Consider the following 14,487-nt stretch of genomic DNA (forward strand, 5'->3'; position numbering starts at 1 on the left):
AGATATTAACTCCTTGAGACACTATATATATTCTAGATTGAGTCTGATTGTCTAGTTGATTCTTTAGTAGAGTGTTTCGGAGATTGTCCATACAGATTGCTAAACGAAATATTGGGTGGTGTTGTTAGACCCCCGCTTTTTCACCAACAAAGATAAATGCTATCCCACACGACTTCACGGGATGGCTTCCGGCAAAGGCGGCTTCTTTACCGTTGGATGATTAAATCAACGGTTAGATTCAAATTCAGGAAATGACCCATAACTTTCAGAAAAGAACCCACCACTTCCTCTAAAGGGTTCAAGGATGTTAGATCTGGGTTTTAGCATGATCTAACGGTAAAGAAGCCGCCTTTGCGGGTAGGAAGATTAGTTTGCGTCGGAGAAAAATATAGAAGCTTAATAAAATATTATAAGATAATCAAAACTTTAAATTTTAGAAATTACATGCCTGGATAATCAAATAGGCTAATCTTGTTTTAGGCTTCTCAAGAAAACATCTAAACGTGTCCAAAATCACTCCAAACAGGACTAACTAAGGTCAAAAATACTTCAATTAAGCTACAAGCCTGTCTAGATTTTGTATAAACTAGCATTAAGTAAATTATTATAAAAGAAGATGCATGCCTGCTTAAAAGATACATTCAATTTGTACTCTAATCGGTATTTCATCCTTGTCTGACTAAGAAAATGAACTTAAGTTTACTACTGACTCACTGAGTACTGAACAAAAGAATTTTGGGACTCTTCAAATATTGTGCCTACACTACAAGAAACTTAATATATTGCAGCACCTTATAGTTGTGGCATAAACCCTTATTAGTGTCGCAATAACCTATGCAGCAAGAAGTCCTTTTTGCAGCATCAATTTTATTGCTGTCGCAAGAGATTATACTTTTTTGACACACTCTTTTTATATTGTTTCCACAGTTGTGTGGAAAAAGATTCATTCTGCAGCACTAAATAATATCTTTTAGCTGCAACTGAAAAGTACTGTGACTAGAAATTTGCTCTTGCAACACCTATATTGAAGGTGTGGCAATATATGGTGTAGCAATAGCTATATTTTCTTGTAATGTGATAGACACATTTTTGTGTCTAATTTGTCCTCAATGTCCGTATTGTTGGAACTCTATTTTTGTACTAATATTGTGTTTTTATGTATTTTTAGGAAATAAACATTTTTGGAAAATTCGGCTCGAAAAGTTGATTTTGGCACCCGGAGGACAAGTGTTATTCGGACTCTCGCTTTTGGATAAGGGGTAACCTAATTACTAAGGGGCACCCCAGGTCACCCTCTAGGCAGCTGCTATTCGCACCCCAGTTCAGGATAGGAGGACACCCTTTCTTCTTCGTTTGAAAACTGTTTTGGCGGGAAATGAATTTCTCAACTGGCAGAAGTTTGATCACAAAAATGAAGGGGTTACGGGTCGGTTCAATGGCTGAAATTTGATAGAGAGATGTGATATAGGTTAAGGAACACATTTTGGGCAGTGGGTTCGATCGGAATTTGCTGGAAAACGCGTGATGATTCACACACCCAAAACAGAGCACGTGTACTGTAACACGAGCAAAATTGAAGTTCTTGTGTGCATGGAGGAGTTCTACTAGCGTTGGAAGAGTGATGAGACGTGGAAAAGGCTAACTAGAGCGTGCAGGACCAAATCTAACGCGTGCATGGGCTTAAAAATGGAAATTATCGTTATTATGGGCATCAAGGAATATTCGAATTAAATAGAGTATATACGCAACGACTGTCCCTGAGGGTATTATGTTCTTCGTGTTCTTCCTTGCACCAGCAGCAAGCTTCTCTTCTCTGCGTGATTTTCTTTTGATTCTCTCGACTCCTAAACTTTCCCCAAGACTCTCCAAACTTCGCTAACTTCAATTTTACGTGTATTTATAGTGAATTGAGGCCAAAAATCCGACCGTTGATTGCGTATATACTCTCTTTAATTCGAATATTCCTTGCTGCCCATAATAACGAAAATTTCCATTTTTAAGCCCATGCACGCGTTAGATTTGATCCTGCACGCTCTAGTTAGCCTTGTCCACGTCTCGTCACTCTTCCAACGCTAGTAAAACTCCTCCATGCACACAAGAACTTCAATTTTGCTCGTGTTACAGTACACGTGCTCTGTTTTGGGTGTGTGAATCATCACGCGTTTTCCAGCCAATTCCGATCAAACCCACTGCCCAAAATGTGTTCCTTAACCTATATCACATCTCTCTATCAAATTTCAGCCATTTAATCGATTCGTAACCCCTTCATTTTTGTGATCAAACTTCTGCCAGTTGAGAAATTCATTTCCCGCCAAAACAGTTTTCAAACGAAGAAGAAAGGGTGTCCCCCTATCCAGAACTGGGGTGCGAATAGCAGATGCCTTGAGGGTGACCTGGGGGTGCCCCTTAGTAATTAGGTTACCCCTTATCCAAAAGCGAGAGTCCGAATAACACTTGTCCTCCGGGTGCCAAAATCAACTTTTCGAGCCGAATTTTCCAAAAATGTTTATTTCCTAAAAATACATAAAAACACAATATTAGTACAAAAATAGAGTTCCAACAATACGGACATTGAGGACAAATTAGACACAAAATGTGTCTATCATAATGCTAGGGCGGTCGACCGTCTCGCCATGGTTGGAACTTGGAACCTGGAGTTGGAGTTGGAACTTGGAAGTTAGGGTGAGCATTTTATCCGTAATCCGCGGATTTAACCGGGACCAACCGTATTTGTGTGGATAGATACCCGGACTGTTCATTAATGGGTTGGACGCGGATGAAAATTTTAAAATCCAACAGATTACGGATTGGACCCAGATGCAAGCTTCAAAGTACGTTAGACATCCATATCCGTTAGATTAAAGGCAATCATATAGTTTCTAGAAAATATATGGATAGTTTTAGAATTTTTGGGTGTTTGCTTGGAGTGTTGTCCATGCACTTCTATATTATATCCCTCCATATATAAACTGTGTATGGGTTCTATAAGAATTCATCTATATAGGGTAACAGTAACATAGGCCGAAATTCGAGACTAGAGTCATTACTCTTCATTACTTGTTTCTTGTTCTTGTGTTTCTTGTCATAAATGGTGCAATATCCATTTTCAAAGTGGACAGGTGGGTCCCATCGTTTCGTGGTTAGCATGGGGCACTTTTGGGCCCCACCTCTATGCGAGTATGTGGTTTTCGTGTAGTTTCATTTCTCGGTTAATGAAGCATTTTTGAAGATTTTTTGACACAGTATTATTGTTTTTTGTTGAACGGCAAACATTTGTCAATAAATTAAAGGCACACGGATTACAACTAAACAAGATCATAAAGCTCCAGGAAAAAGCAATAGAACAAGAGTTTAAATAAATACTTAATATTCTAAGCTAAGAAAAACAACCACAAGAGAACAAGGAACATGCATACTAAAGAAAAGTTCATAGCCAGATGGAGAACGAATAGAGAATAACATAAACAATCAGGGAGGAAACTAATCATCATCCTCAATGGTTAAGCCGACATGATTATCAATCAAGAAAGAAATTCCTTTTTTTTTGTTGATGCCAGTCTCAAAACAACCCAAAAAAAAACCCACCATATAACAACAGATTGAAGTGAAATCCAATTATATAGATACTACCGGAACTCCTTTCACTTAGCCATGCTTGTAGTTACACATTTTCTAGTTTCAAAAAGTTACCAGCAGAGAGGTCACCTTCGATGTTATCTGAGTTGCGATGTGGCATAACCTCATCCCCAACACCAACTAAATCTTTCGTCATATTCCAGTCCTTGTAACCAAGCACATGTATAAAATGCTTGCACTGAACTTCCCCGCATTTTATTAAATTTGAATTTGGTGCATTTCTTAATGAAACCACCAGATGACCATCATCATCTCCTTCAATTTCAGCTCTACCCATGCTTACCAAAAAAGAAAGCGCAAATAAATTTTCTGCTGTCTGCCCAAACGAATTTCTGTTCAGAATAACATTTTCGAACTTAACCGATTTCTTCCTCGTCTTCAAAACCTCAAACATAGTATGAATATTCTTAATAGTTTCTGTCTTCTCCCCTACTGCGCTTCCGTCAAGATCTTCTGGATGGTCAAGTTCCATTATGGATCTCATACGTTTCTTCGAAACCATCTTCTTCTTATTTGGTTCAACAACCATGGTAATAGAGCATAAAGACACGTGACCGAATATATCACATACATCTTTACCAATTCTTTCCAATTCAATGATCTGGATTGATTTGAGCTATTTTTTTCACCGTATTTGTGAAGCATACACGTTATGAAATCAGTAGGACTAGTTTTTTTCCTGAAAGTCTTGATAGATAAAGATAGTTTACAAACAAAATCCGACAGAACTTTAGCATCGATTACTTGTTTTCTTGGAGTTGTAGCTAACTGATGCAGTTATTCCAGTTCCCCGAGAATTAGACTGAACTTATCAGAAAGACCAATATTTTCACTCTCCTCTTGAATCAGGTTATGCAGACTATGAAAATTTGACCAGAAATCATCAGTCCTGGAACTCTGAAGAGAAAACTCTTTTTTGACCGTAACCATTGTACTTCAATCCTATCTATTTCGGATTCCTACGCAATTTGACTTAGATTTTGATTTAGCTTTTCCGTATTATAATTTGATTTTTCACTTCTTATTAAACACACTGCTCCTCTTTTATACTACTACGTTTAGCCGTATTAGATTCTTCAAAATAACTAACTAGAGTTTACACCTTATCAACTAGGGTCTACACCTTACTAGGAGCATGCACGCGCGTTGCGCGCTAGGTTCCTATGTCTCATTTTTATTCAAGGCCCTAAAGATCTCATTTATTACGTAAAAGCCATCAGAGAGTCCTCTTACACCGAACTCCTTATCTGACGGCCTTCATTGATTCAAGACGTTGAAAGTCAGACTATCTGACGAATGTGATCAATAGTTCACACGGAAATCTTTTCTCTGGGATCTAACAATTTAATTTTAAAATCAACCTATCCAACGGTTCCGCTTTAAATTGGTTAAGCGTTTTCCATCTGGAGTTGCTCTCATTAAAGGGGGTAGAATGGGAGATACAAGTGCATACGAAATTGATTATTGTTCTCTTATTCTATTAAAACTTTAATGTTATTCAACTCTCTCTTTTCCACCTCCCCTTTCCTCCATCAAATTTAAAATGCCCGAGTCTGCAAGGTTTTTATGTGGTCCATTTGGACGGTCCTTGCAGACTTTTTGGAATCTGAACCACATCTGGGTTTAGGTTCACATATTTGGGTTTGCCTCTGGGAGCTAAAGAAAATTCCAAAGATTTATGGGATCCAATTCCTTACAAAATTGGATGCAAGGATTACTCATTTGAGCAAAATTTTAGTTTCAAAGGGAGATACACTTACAATGTTGATTATTATTGTTTCTTCTCTTCCTCTTTACTAGTTATCTCTTTTTAGAGCTCTAGTTTCAGTTATAAATCAACTTGAACAGAAAATTAGGAATTTCTTATGGGGTAATTCTAAAACATCACATTTGGTAAACTGGAGTTTGGTGCTTGCGGACAAAAGTAGAGGAGGATTAGGTTTTTTAAATCTCAAACAAATGAACATAGCTATTTGGGTGGTTTTATCGGTGGAAATAAACAAAAAGTCAAGAGGTGTCGTTTAGGATATTTTCAAAATTATGTGGGTGGTAAATATGATAAGTAGGGGTGGTTGGCAAATAGGAAAAGTGTGGGTTGCAAATAGGGAAAACCTTCTTTATATATTAGGTTTAGAAAACCTAATACTAGAGATAAGATTACACTACTTCAGGTGCAAAAGGAAAATATCTCATGAACTAGCATACTAGTTCATGTGAAGAATATAAACTGCACATCATATTTACTAACAATCTAAACCCTAGCAGTGAAATTAGAAAATGATAAAGCAAACAGTAACTCTTGGTGTAGTTTGTATTGGAGAGGCGGTCTGTAAAGAAAATACTTAACTTCTGGGACATTGGCAGTACTCTCCGAACCTAGCAAGCTGGGGTAGGAAGAAACACTCGGCGATGATTTCGACTTTGAAGCATTCTCTTCGGCTCCTAGGCTGGTTGGTTATTCTAGGTAAAGTTAAGAAATTCTAATGATGTTTAAGTTAAAATTCTAATACAATTAAGTTTAATGGTTTTAATGATGTTTTGGATTGTAGTTATGAGCTGAAATTCTAATGAAATCTTCATATTAACAAGTCTAGTTTTAGGAACCACTGTCTTATCTTATAAAAAAAAGATTCAAAACTCGCGGTATAACGTAGACATCATAGTTTGTGGTTTGTGTAGTGGTACAAAAAATATTTCAAAACAGTGGAACCACTGATCTCAAAAAATGTTTGCATTATTTAATATATAATCAGTGACTTCTGCAAATATGAAAACAGTATGCTAATGTTTTGTTGTAGGTATTTTCCATTAGCGAATGTGAAGTCACCGTCGTCTTTTGCGATGTCGAAAGGTTCCTTTGTGACTTGATGCTCTTTCATTCTTTTAGTTTTCTTTTCACATCAAAGCTAACTATCTAAGTTTTCTAATGACCCCAGCTATCAACAGGGTCGTGATATTATTCCCTCGTCCAAAATATACACTGAACTAAACCTTTCTAAATGTAATTTATTCTCCTTAGTCAACAACTGGCTTAGTTTAGACTTTAGATTATAATTTTTTTTTATGTTTCTTACTAATCCAGAGCATTAATTCAATTAAATTAATGCAGTGCTTGTTTGTGAGTCTTTTTTCTTCTATGGATGTTGCTTGTAAGCAATTTATTTTATTGATGATCAGAATATATCCCAAATATATAAACACCGGTATTGGTGGTGATGTATTTTTAATCAATCAAAATCACTAGTTTTGGTTTCTCCGATGTAGAAACAGAGGTTGCATGAACCAACCATGGAGAACTCATTTGATATGTTTACACAGGTATGCTAATGATTCAATCGTATCTCTATTCTTGATCAAGATCATCACAAGCTATTTTTCCGTCTTCATCACTCCGATAAAAAAATAAAATCACTTGACTACATTTAAACAGTTAAAAGGTCAAACATTTTACTACAATTTTCACTTTATAGCTAACTTCAACCTGCTACATATTTATCTTTGATTGAAAATATAAGATCAACTGAAATTCTCAAAATGAAATTCATATATTACAAAACCAATCAATTACACGTTGGGTTCAAACGTGTTAGAGAAACTATAAAATAGTCCCACATAGCTAACTCCTTAGCCTAGATCTTGATATATAAGATGTGGAGCCACTCCACTCATTGCTAATTGGTTTTGAGTTGTAAGCCCACACACTTCTTACATGGTATCAAATCTAGGCCCGTATGAGAGTGGAATGAGTGGAGTGAATGAGAAGTAGACCCAAGGTGTGCCCTTGCACCCGTACAGAGGTCCACACTGTAGTGGCTTAATCTCCCCTACACGTGGAGGGGGAGCATGTTGGAGAAGGGGGAGCACCCACTTCTTACAAAACGTCAAAGCATTATGAAGTTAGATTTTGTTTTTGGGCTAATAAATTTTTTTACTGAATCAAAAGGTGGGATTAAGATTTATAAACAAGAAAGATTTTAAGAATGTAATTTTGAATGGAAATCAGAATGTCAGTCACGGTGGGGGAGGCGGCTGCCTTTTCCCTTTAAACAAAATTTCATACTCGCGGAGTTATATATCTCGGACCTGCAAATATCACTTAAGAAAGATGCATGATATAACTTTGTATATATAAGATTCGTCCCTGTGTAGTTTTCCCGGATTTTTCTCCTACGTGTAATAGAAAATGTCACCCGCATGTACCTACCGGAATGAGCTTATAAGGTTGGTCCTGGTTAGTCTGAATCCAATGTCAGTTGAATGAATATTTTAGATATGCAAGTAGGTAAGGAAAGTAGCGAAGAAATCTAGGATTCCAATGATTGAGATAGGTGATTGATTTGAGTTTGGGTTTGCAATGAAGAACACTACACTGCATCTGGACTTAGTATAAAAAAGAAAGAGATAAGAGCATCTCCAATGATATAAGGCCACATAGGATTTTCAATTATTTAACCAAAAAATCATCTCCAACAGGAAATGTGAATAAAGAAAGTAAAGATGATGTGGCTGGTAGTTATGTAAACATACTCAAGTTTCAGAGGTTCTTTAAGAGGATGTGAACATCCTACTCAAATGGAAAAAAAAGATGCAAACATGATTTTGTGGGAGCGAGTAGAATCTAGTTAATTTGCGTTTACAAAGGATGCAAACATGATTTTGTATGGAAAAAAAGGACCGTATAATAATATAGTTTTTAGAGTGAAAAGTTTCCTTTGCACGATGTTTCACGTGATTAATTATTCGTGCACCACAATACATAGTGTGATTAAGGTGCGATTACGGAGGGATGATTGTGCGATTTAGGTGTGTCAACCACAACATCCATCCACCTTAACTTTTTTCGTTATGACATTAGAGTTGAGAAACCTTTGAAACACTCGACCTGAAATCCTAAAGGGGTTACACCATGAGATATAATTACCTAAACAAAGAAAGTGAAACAACACAAGCAATATTCTACATTGCTTAATTTCAATTCATGACGCGCAAAGGAAGGTAAGAAAATGATGATGATGTATGCCCTCATTTCAAAAAACAGAGGTTTGAGTGACCGGTGAGAGAATAAGTTGCGAAACAACATCAATTCTCTATGGAAAAGATTATATCCATAAACAACGAGGATTGTAATTGTTTTTATTAGGACATCTTCTCCCATAGATGGTTTCCGTCAATTCTATAATATATATACGAATCAATATGTGCCAAGTGTCTTTTCCTTGGCTACTGCTTCACAAAAGTCCAAGGAAAAACAAGGCATTTTGAGCAATGGTTGAGAGAGTGTGGTGCTGTCGTTGTGCGAATCCATAACATTCCTTTCACTATTAAAAAAAATATCTACAAAGTGTGAGGTTTATAAATCACTTGCATTGTTCATATTATTCATGTTGACATTATTTAATTTCACCGTCATATTTCATCTGTTACCATCACTAATCTCCTTTGAAATTGACCAAGAAAAAGACTACCATCGAGGAAACTGGTCTCCTAATCCATTTCTGCTATAGTGCTATATTTTGACCATCTTGCGACATGCATATCATAACATCAACGAGCTTCAGCTTAGTACTAGAATCAGGTACATCTCTTTTATTAATTATTATGCATGTTGGTTTACGTTATTATGCCCCAGATTTTATACAGTTTACTTGTTTAGTTTCACCATCGTCATTCTTCCATTATTACAACTGATGCATTATTGTGTTCAAAATAAAAACAGTTGTATCTCTGTCAGTCTTCGATTAACTAAAAACTTCGAAAACATACAAAGAAGAAAGAGAATTTTGATAAAGTACCTCTCTCTCAGAAAATCAAAAAATGCCCTCGTTTTTTTTTAAAATTTGTTAAAGTACCCTCACGTTAGTTTTTCCATCTAGTGTTGGTTAAGACTAATTTACTTTACATATTTGTCCTTTACTTATTGCCACATTGATATTATACATCATTTTTCAGGTTCGTCGAGTCCGGTTCATTGATGTTAGACGTGTTGTAATTTTTATGAAACAAAAACGACTGAAGAGATTTGAAGGTGAAGGTGAGAGAGATCTCAAACTCACTAACCAAGCATCTAAACCACCATACGACGTCCTCTTGGATAACTAATGTTGTATATATTATTAATATCATCATATTGAGTTTATTTTTTCCTTAAATAACTCACACATATGCATAAAAATTGGTCTATGACCTTAGAGCAACTGCAATGGACGAGTAAACCCAAATTTTCAGTCGAGTGGGCTGGCGTAGTGGGACGGACCATCGATCAAAATTTGATCAAAGAGTAAAATCCAGACCAAATTTGGTCTGCGATCAAGACCAAATCCAAATATAGTCGGGCGTTGATATAATCTCCGCTACACATCGGGCGTTGATATAATCTCCGCCATTCATCGGGCGTTGGTATAATATCCGCTACACAAGGGGCGTTGATATAATGTACGCCTGAAACGGGGCGTTGATATAATGTACGCCCGATGGGGCGTTGGTAAAGACAACGCCCGAAATGGCGCGTTGATATAATGTACGCCCCACTTTCACAAATTTATGAAACTTACATGGGGCGGGCTTTATACCTCCGCCCCATTATTTTCCTTTTTTTTTTTTTTTTTTTGTTTCTGAAGCGTTTGATATAATCTCCGCCCCACTCGCGCGTTATCTTTACCAACACCCCACTCGGGCGTTATCTTTACCAACGCCTGATCCCAGGCGTAATGTTTATCAACGCGCGACCAAATATACTCTTTTCCCACTACGCTACATGACGGACTAAACCCAAATTTGGTCTTTTTTTTTAGTCTTTGGTCTTTGGTTATACTCGCACCACTGAGGACGCTCTTATAAATACAAATTATTTGTTATATATAGATACCGAATTTTCAGAGCCGAACTCACATTTATAAATCGAATTATACACGTACGTATGTCGTTCCGAATTAATGACGAATCACGTCCCGTTGACCGAATTTTGGACCGAATCAGGATTTTACAAAACCGTATAATACTCATACGTTTGCCGTTCCGTACGTTTGCCGAATCCCAAATTGCTAACGAGGGTCTTAACCATCTCCAATACCAGGACAATAGACTAGTGGCCTTGGGTAGCAATCTCGCCGGAAAAAGAATCAAGCGGGTGGGATTCAAGAGGCCTAGTAACCGTTTTCTCTTCAATAAATTGCGTGAGATGAGATTGCTGTGCATAAATACAGGACTACCAACATTTTCCTAGTGACAGGTGGAATTCTGCATCATGTAATGGATATGGATTAAAGAGGCACATTTCTTAAAATAAAAAGATATATTTTGACCAATTTTGACTCTCTAGGTCACACACACTATCTGACTTGTCTCGTCACACATCCCATCACGGTTTCTCTGAATACATCCAAGACTCTTTGACCATATCTCTTCGGTAATTTAAATTTATTCATTATTGATATTCTTATAAACAAATTTTCTTCTGAAAGTACAACTTTAATTAATATCCATACACTGTTTTATTGTTTTCTGATTCGATCATACAATTAATCGAAATTAATTATCCACAATAAGTAGGCCTCTTTAAGCTCATTAACTTCACCGAGAGAAAACCCAAACATTTTCACACTCCACCTTCTGCCTAACAACTAACAGGGATACCAATTTATTTAAAGGAGTTCCAAAATTCAGATGCAAATAAAACATCATAAAGCTTTAGACCGGTGCACCCTTTAGTAATTTTGTATAGACCCATTAGCAATGTTTTGTGGAGAAATCGAAAAACAAAACGACGAAATTAAAGGGGTACAGAGAACTACAACCACCTCCGTACCGCACTCAGTCTCTCTCCACAACAGAAGTATATCACCAGAACTAAAAAAAACCCTAAATGAAAATCCAACGGCTGTCAGCGTTCCAATCCTCAATCGGGACCGTCAATTGTTATCCGAAATCCTCGATGGAAGAGTCTAGAACTCTAGATATTTTCACAAGAATGACGTGGCAGTCGATTCGATTTTAAAGGTCCAGTATAAATATTCGATATTCCCCACCAGCAAAAATAAAAAGCAAACAAAGAAGAGAGAGCAAACAACTTCACACACTCTTTCTTCATTTTGTTCTAGGGTTTTCGTTGTTTGAATTAGGGTTTGTTTTTCATCCCGATTCAATTTTCATTTTCTGAGAATGGCACAAGAAAAATCAACTGGGACTGTTAAGTGGTTTAATACTACGAAAGGTTTTGGTTTCATAACTCCTGATGATGGTGGTGAAGATCTTTTTGTTCATCAATCATCGATCAAATCTGATGGTTACAGAAGTCTTTCTGAGAATGAGCAAGTTGAGTTCGAGATTGAAACTGGTGGTGATGGAAGAACTAAGGCTGTGAACGTTACTGGTCCTGGTGGTGAAAATGTAAAGGGTGGTGATGGAGGAGGTGGTGGTGATAGCTATGGTGGAGGTGGAAGAGGAGGTGGTCGAGGTGGTGGCTATGGTTCTGATGACCGATCTGGTGGTGGCTATGGAAGCAGAGGTGGTTCTGGAGGTGGATACGGTGGTAGCGGTGGTGGTTATGGTTCTGGAGGAGGCGGTGGTTATGGAGGCGGCGGTGGTGGAGGCGGTGGAAGCTGCTACAACTGTGGTGAGTCTGGTCACTTTTCTAGGGAATGCACTCAGGCTAAGAGTGGTGGTGGAGGCGGTGGAAGTTATGGTGGCGGCGGCAGAGGTGGTGGTGACCGTAGTTGCTACAGCTGTGGTGGTTCCGGCCACTTTGCTCGTGAATGCCCCAACGGCGGTGGAAACTAGAATCAGGACAAAGAAAAAGAGGGTATAAACGTTCAAATCTGTCTTTTAGAGTCTTCTTCTGTTCTTTTTTACTTTCTTACTGCTGGGGTTTATCTTTTGGAACAATTTTTTGTTCATAGAGTTTGATCAAGGGCAACAGGACTCATTGTTGTTCTTCATTTTCTCTGTCTTACTCTTTACCGGATATGCAACTTTTATTTACTTGTCTTTAGTCTTTACTACTTGGGGGTCTTTAAGTTATTGTGTCTTTTACTTTTGAAGAGTGAGTACGAACATGTTGAGTGGAAGAACTGGTGTTTGAAAGATATTGATGTACTCTCTCTTTCTCTGAATATAATAGAGATATATGGTTTTATTAGTCTATATCATCTTGTTTCTCTGTGTTATTTGCATTCTCTTGTTCAGTTATGCAGATTCATGCTTATCATTTATGTTATTTTTCTGTTGAGATTCTTTTTCTGTGGATATTTTAATGGATGTTGCAAATGTTCTTTTCATTCTTTAATGTTGGGTTATTATCCTTTGATCGATATTTTAATGGGGATTATTGTTCCAGTTCAAGCATATATATTTGGGTTTCTCTGCATTTGTCTTAATTAGTTACTCAGGTTCATGCTTATCATCTTGTTCTAGTGATCATCTATTGATCAAAATATCAATGTTCACTGTTTTAGTATGTTTCTGTGTTAATTTTTTTCTATTTTTTTTTTAATATCATTTTCATTGTGAGATGGACCTGTTATGGGGGATATTGGTTCCTGTTCATGTTTATATGTCTAGCTATCTGTGCATTTGTCTTAATCAGGTACTCAGATTCATGTTTATCATCCAACTATCATCCAACTCTAGTGATCAAAATTTCATTGTTCACTGTTTTAGTATCTTCCTTGGTGTTAATTTTTTTTCTGTTTTTTTTTTCGTTTTATTCTGTGGATATTTTAATGGGTGGAAACAAATGTTCTTTTCATTCTTTAATGTTGGATTATTAAATTTTGATGGATATTTTAATGTGGATCATTTTCATTGTGAGATGGACCTTTTAATGTGGGATATTGGTTCCTCTTAAAGCTGGTCACAAATCTTTTAAATCTTTGTTCCTAGGGGTTTTCATTCATTGTTTTGGATGTGACTGAATAAGATACATTGGATGAGGACCATTTCCTTTCACTATAAAGAGATAATTACCCTTGTTCCTAGGGGTTTTCATTCATTGTTTAAATCTTTTCCTTGAAGTTAAGAATTCTTTAAACATGATTATACTCATTGAAATAATCAATGCTCTCTGGTATTGGACAAACTTTTTATCCTTTTCAACTCCCTGATAAATTAATAATGAATCTCTTTGTTTTTATATAGGAGTATTATCTTTGCTCAGTTTTTAATCCTGAATGCCAACTTGTGAGTTGTGACAACTCCCTGAATTTGATTTGGGATTACTCAGTTCCTTCCTTGGTTGCTGGAGGCCCCAATTTTTTGTATATATGTGTTTGTTGTCTTTAGACATCGCGAGGACATGTGGTTGTGACTCAGGAAGCATGAAATGAAATTGATGTCTCTACTGCCCAAGTAAAATTAATGAAAATTACTACTTTCTTTTTTGTTGATGAGCAGTGGTCTTTCTTGTTTATGAAACCATTCTCCTTCCATTGGAGTCGAGGATTACAGGTTCAGGTTCTTTAATTTCTTGAGTGATTGTTTGTTGGGCGTTAGACTTTTGAAGAATAGAAACTATATGTGGGTGATGTATATTTTTATTAGTTGAGGGCGACATGATAACAAGTTCAAAATTTTGGGTTGTTTTGTAAAGTACGAAAGGGTTTGGTTTTGAACGAAGATGTTGCAGTGTTTGAAATTTAATGACGAGCATCCCAGTCTTCCTTCCACTGTTCAAAATTTAATGACGAGCATCCCAGTCTTTACTTCACTGTTCAAAGTATTATTTTGTGCAGAGATATGGTTGCCATTTTATTGACACTTTCTTTATGTTAATCTTTTGCCAGTTTTGTTTGCATCTCATTTTGGTGAAAAGCAACAAAACTTTGATCTGGCAAACAAAAAACAAAAGCTGAGTTGGAT

The 14,487-nt window shown here is 36.8% G+C and overlaps 2 protein-coding genes across 2 annotated transcripts; one reads left to right on the plus strand and one right to left on the minus strand.

Annotated features, from left to right (window-relative positions):
- Positions 1 to 3,661: 3,661 nt before the first annotated feature.
- On the minus strand, positions 3,662 to 4,165 carry LOC113333580 (non-structural maintenance of chromosomes element 4 homolog B-like). Its single transcript, XM_026580027.1, has one exon. The coding sequence runs from the start codon at positions 4,163 to 4,165 to the stop codon at positions 3,662 to 3,664; it is 504 nt and encodes a 167-aa protein (XP_026435812.1).
- Positions 4,166 to 11,676: 7,511 nt separating this feature from the next.
- LOC113290575 (glycine-rich protein 2-like) lies at positions 11,677 to 12,774 on the plus strand. Its single transcript, XM_026540168.1, has one exon. It carries the CDS (start codon positions 11,794 to 11,796, stop codon positions 12,409 to 12,411), a length of 618 nt encoding a protein of 205 aa, XP_026395953.1. The 5' UTR covers positions 11,677 to 11,793; the 3' UTR covers positions 12,412 to 12,774.
- The last annotated feature ends 1,713 nt before the right edge of the window (positions 12,775 to 14,487 follow it).

The sequence above is a fragment of the Papaver somniferum genome, chromosome 1, assembly GCF_003573695.1.
Source record: "Papaver somniferum cultivar HN1 chromosome 1, ASM357369v1, whole genome shotgun sequence".
Classification (NCBI taxonomy): Eukaryota; Viridiplantae; Streptophyta; class Magnoliopsida; order Ranunculales; family Papaveraceae; genus Papaver; species Papaver somniferum.

Coding starts and splice junctions, on each gene's coding strand:
- LOC113333580 (XM_026580027.1), bottom strand. CDS start 4,165: ATGGTTGTTGAACCAAATAAGAAGAAGATGGTTTCGAAGAAACGTATG.
- LOC113290575 (XM_026540168.1), top strand. CDS start 11,794: ATGGCACAAGAAAAATCAACTGGGACTGTTAAGTGGTTTAATACTACG.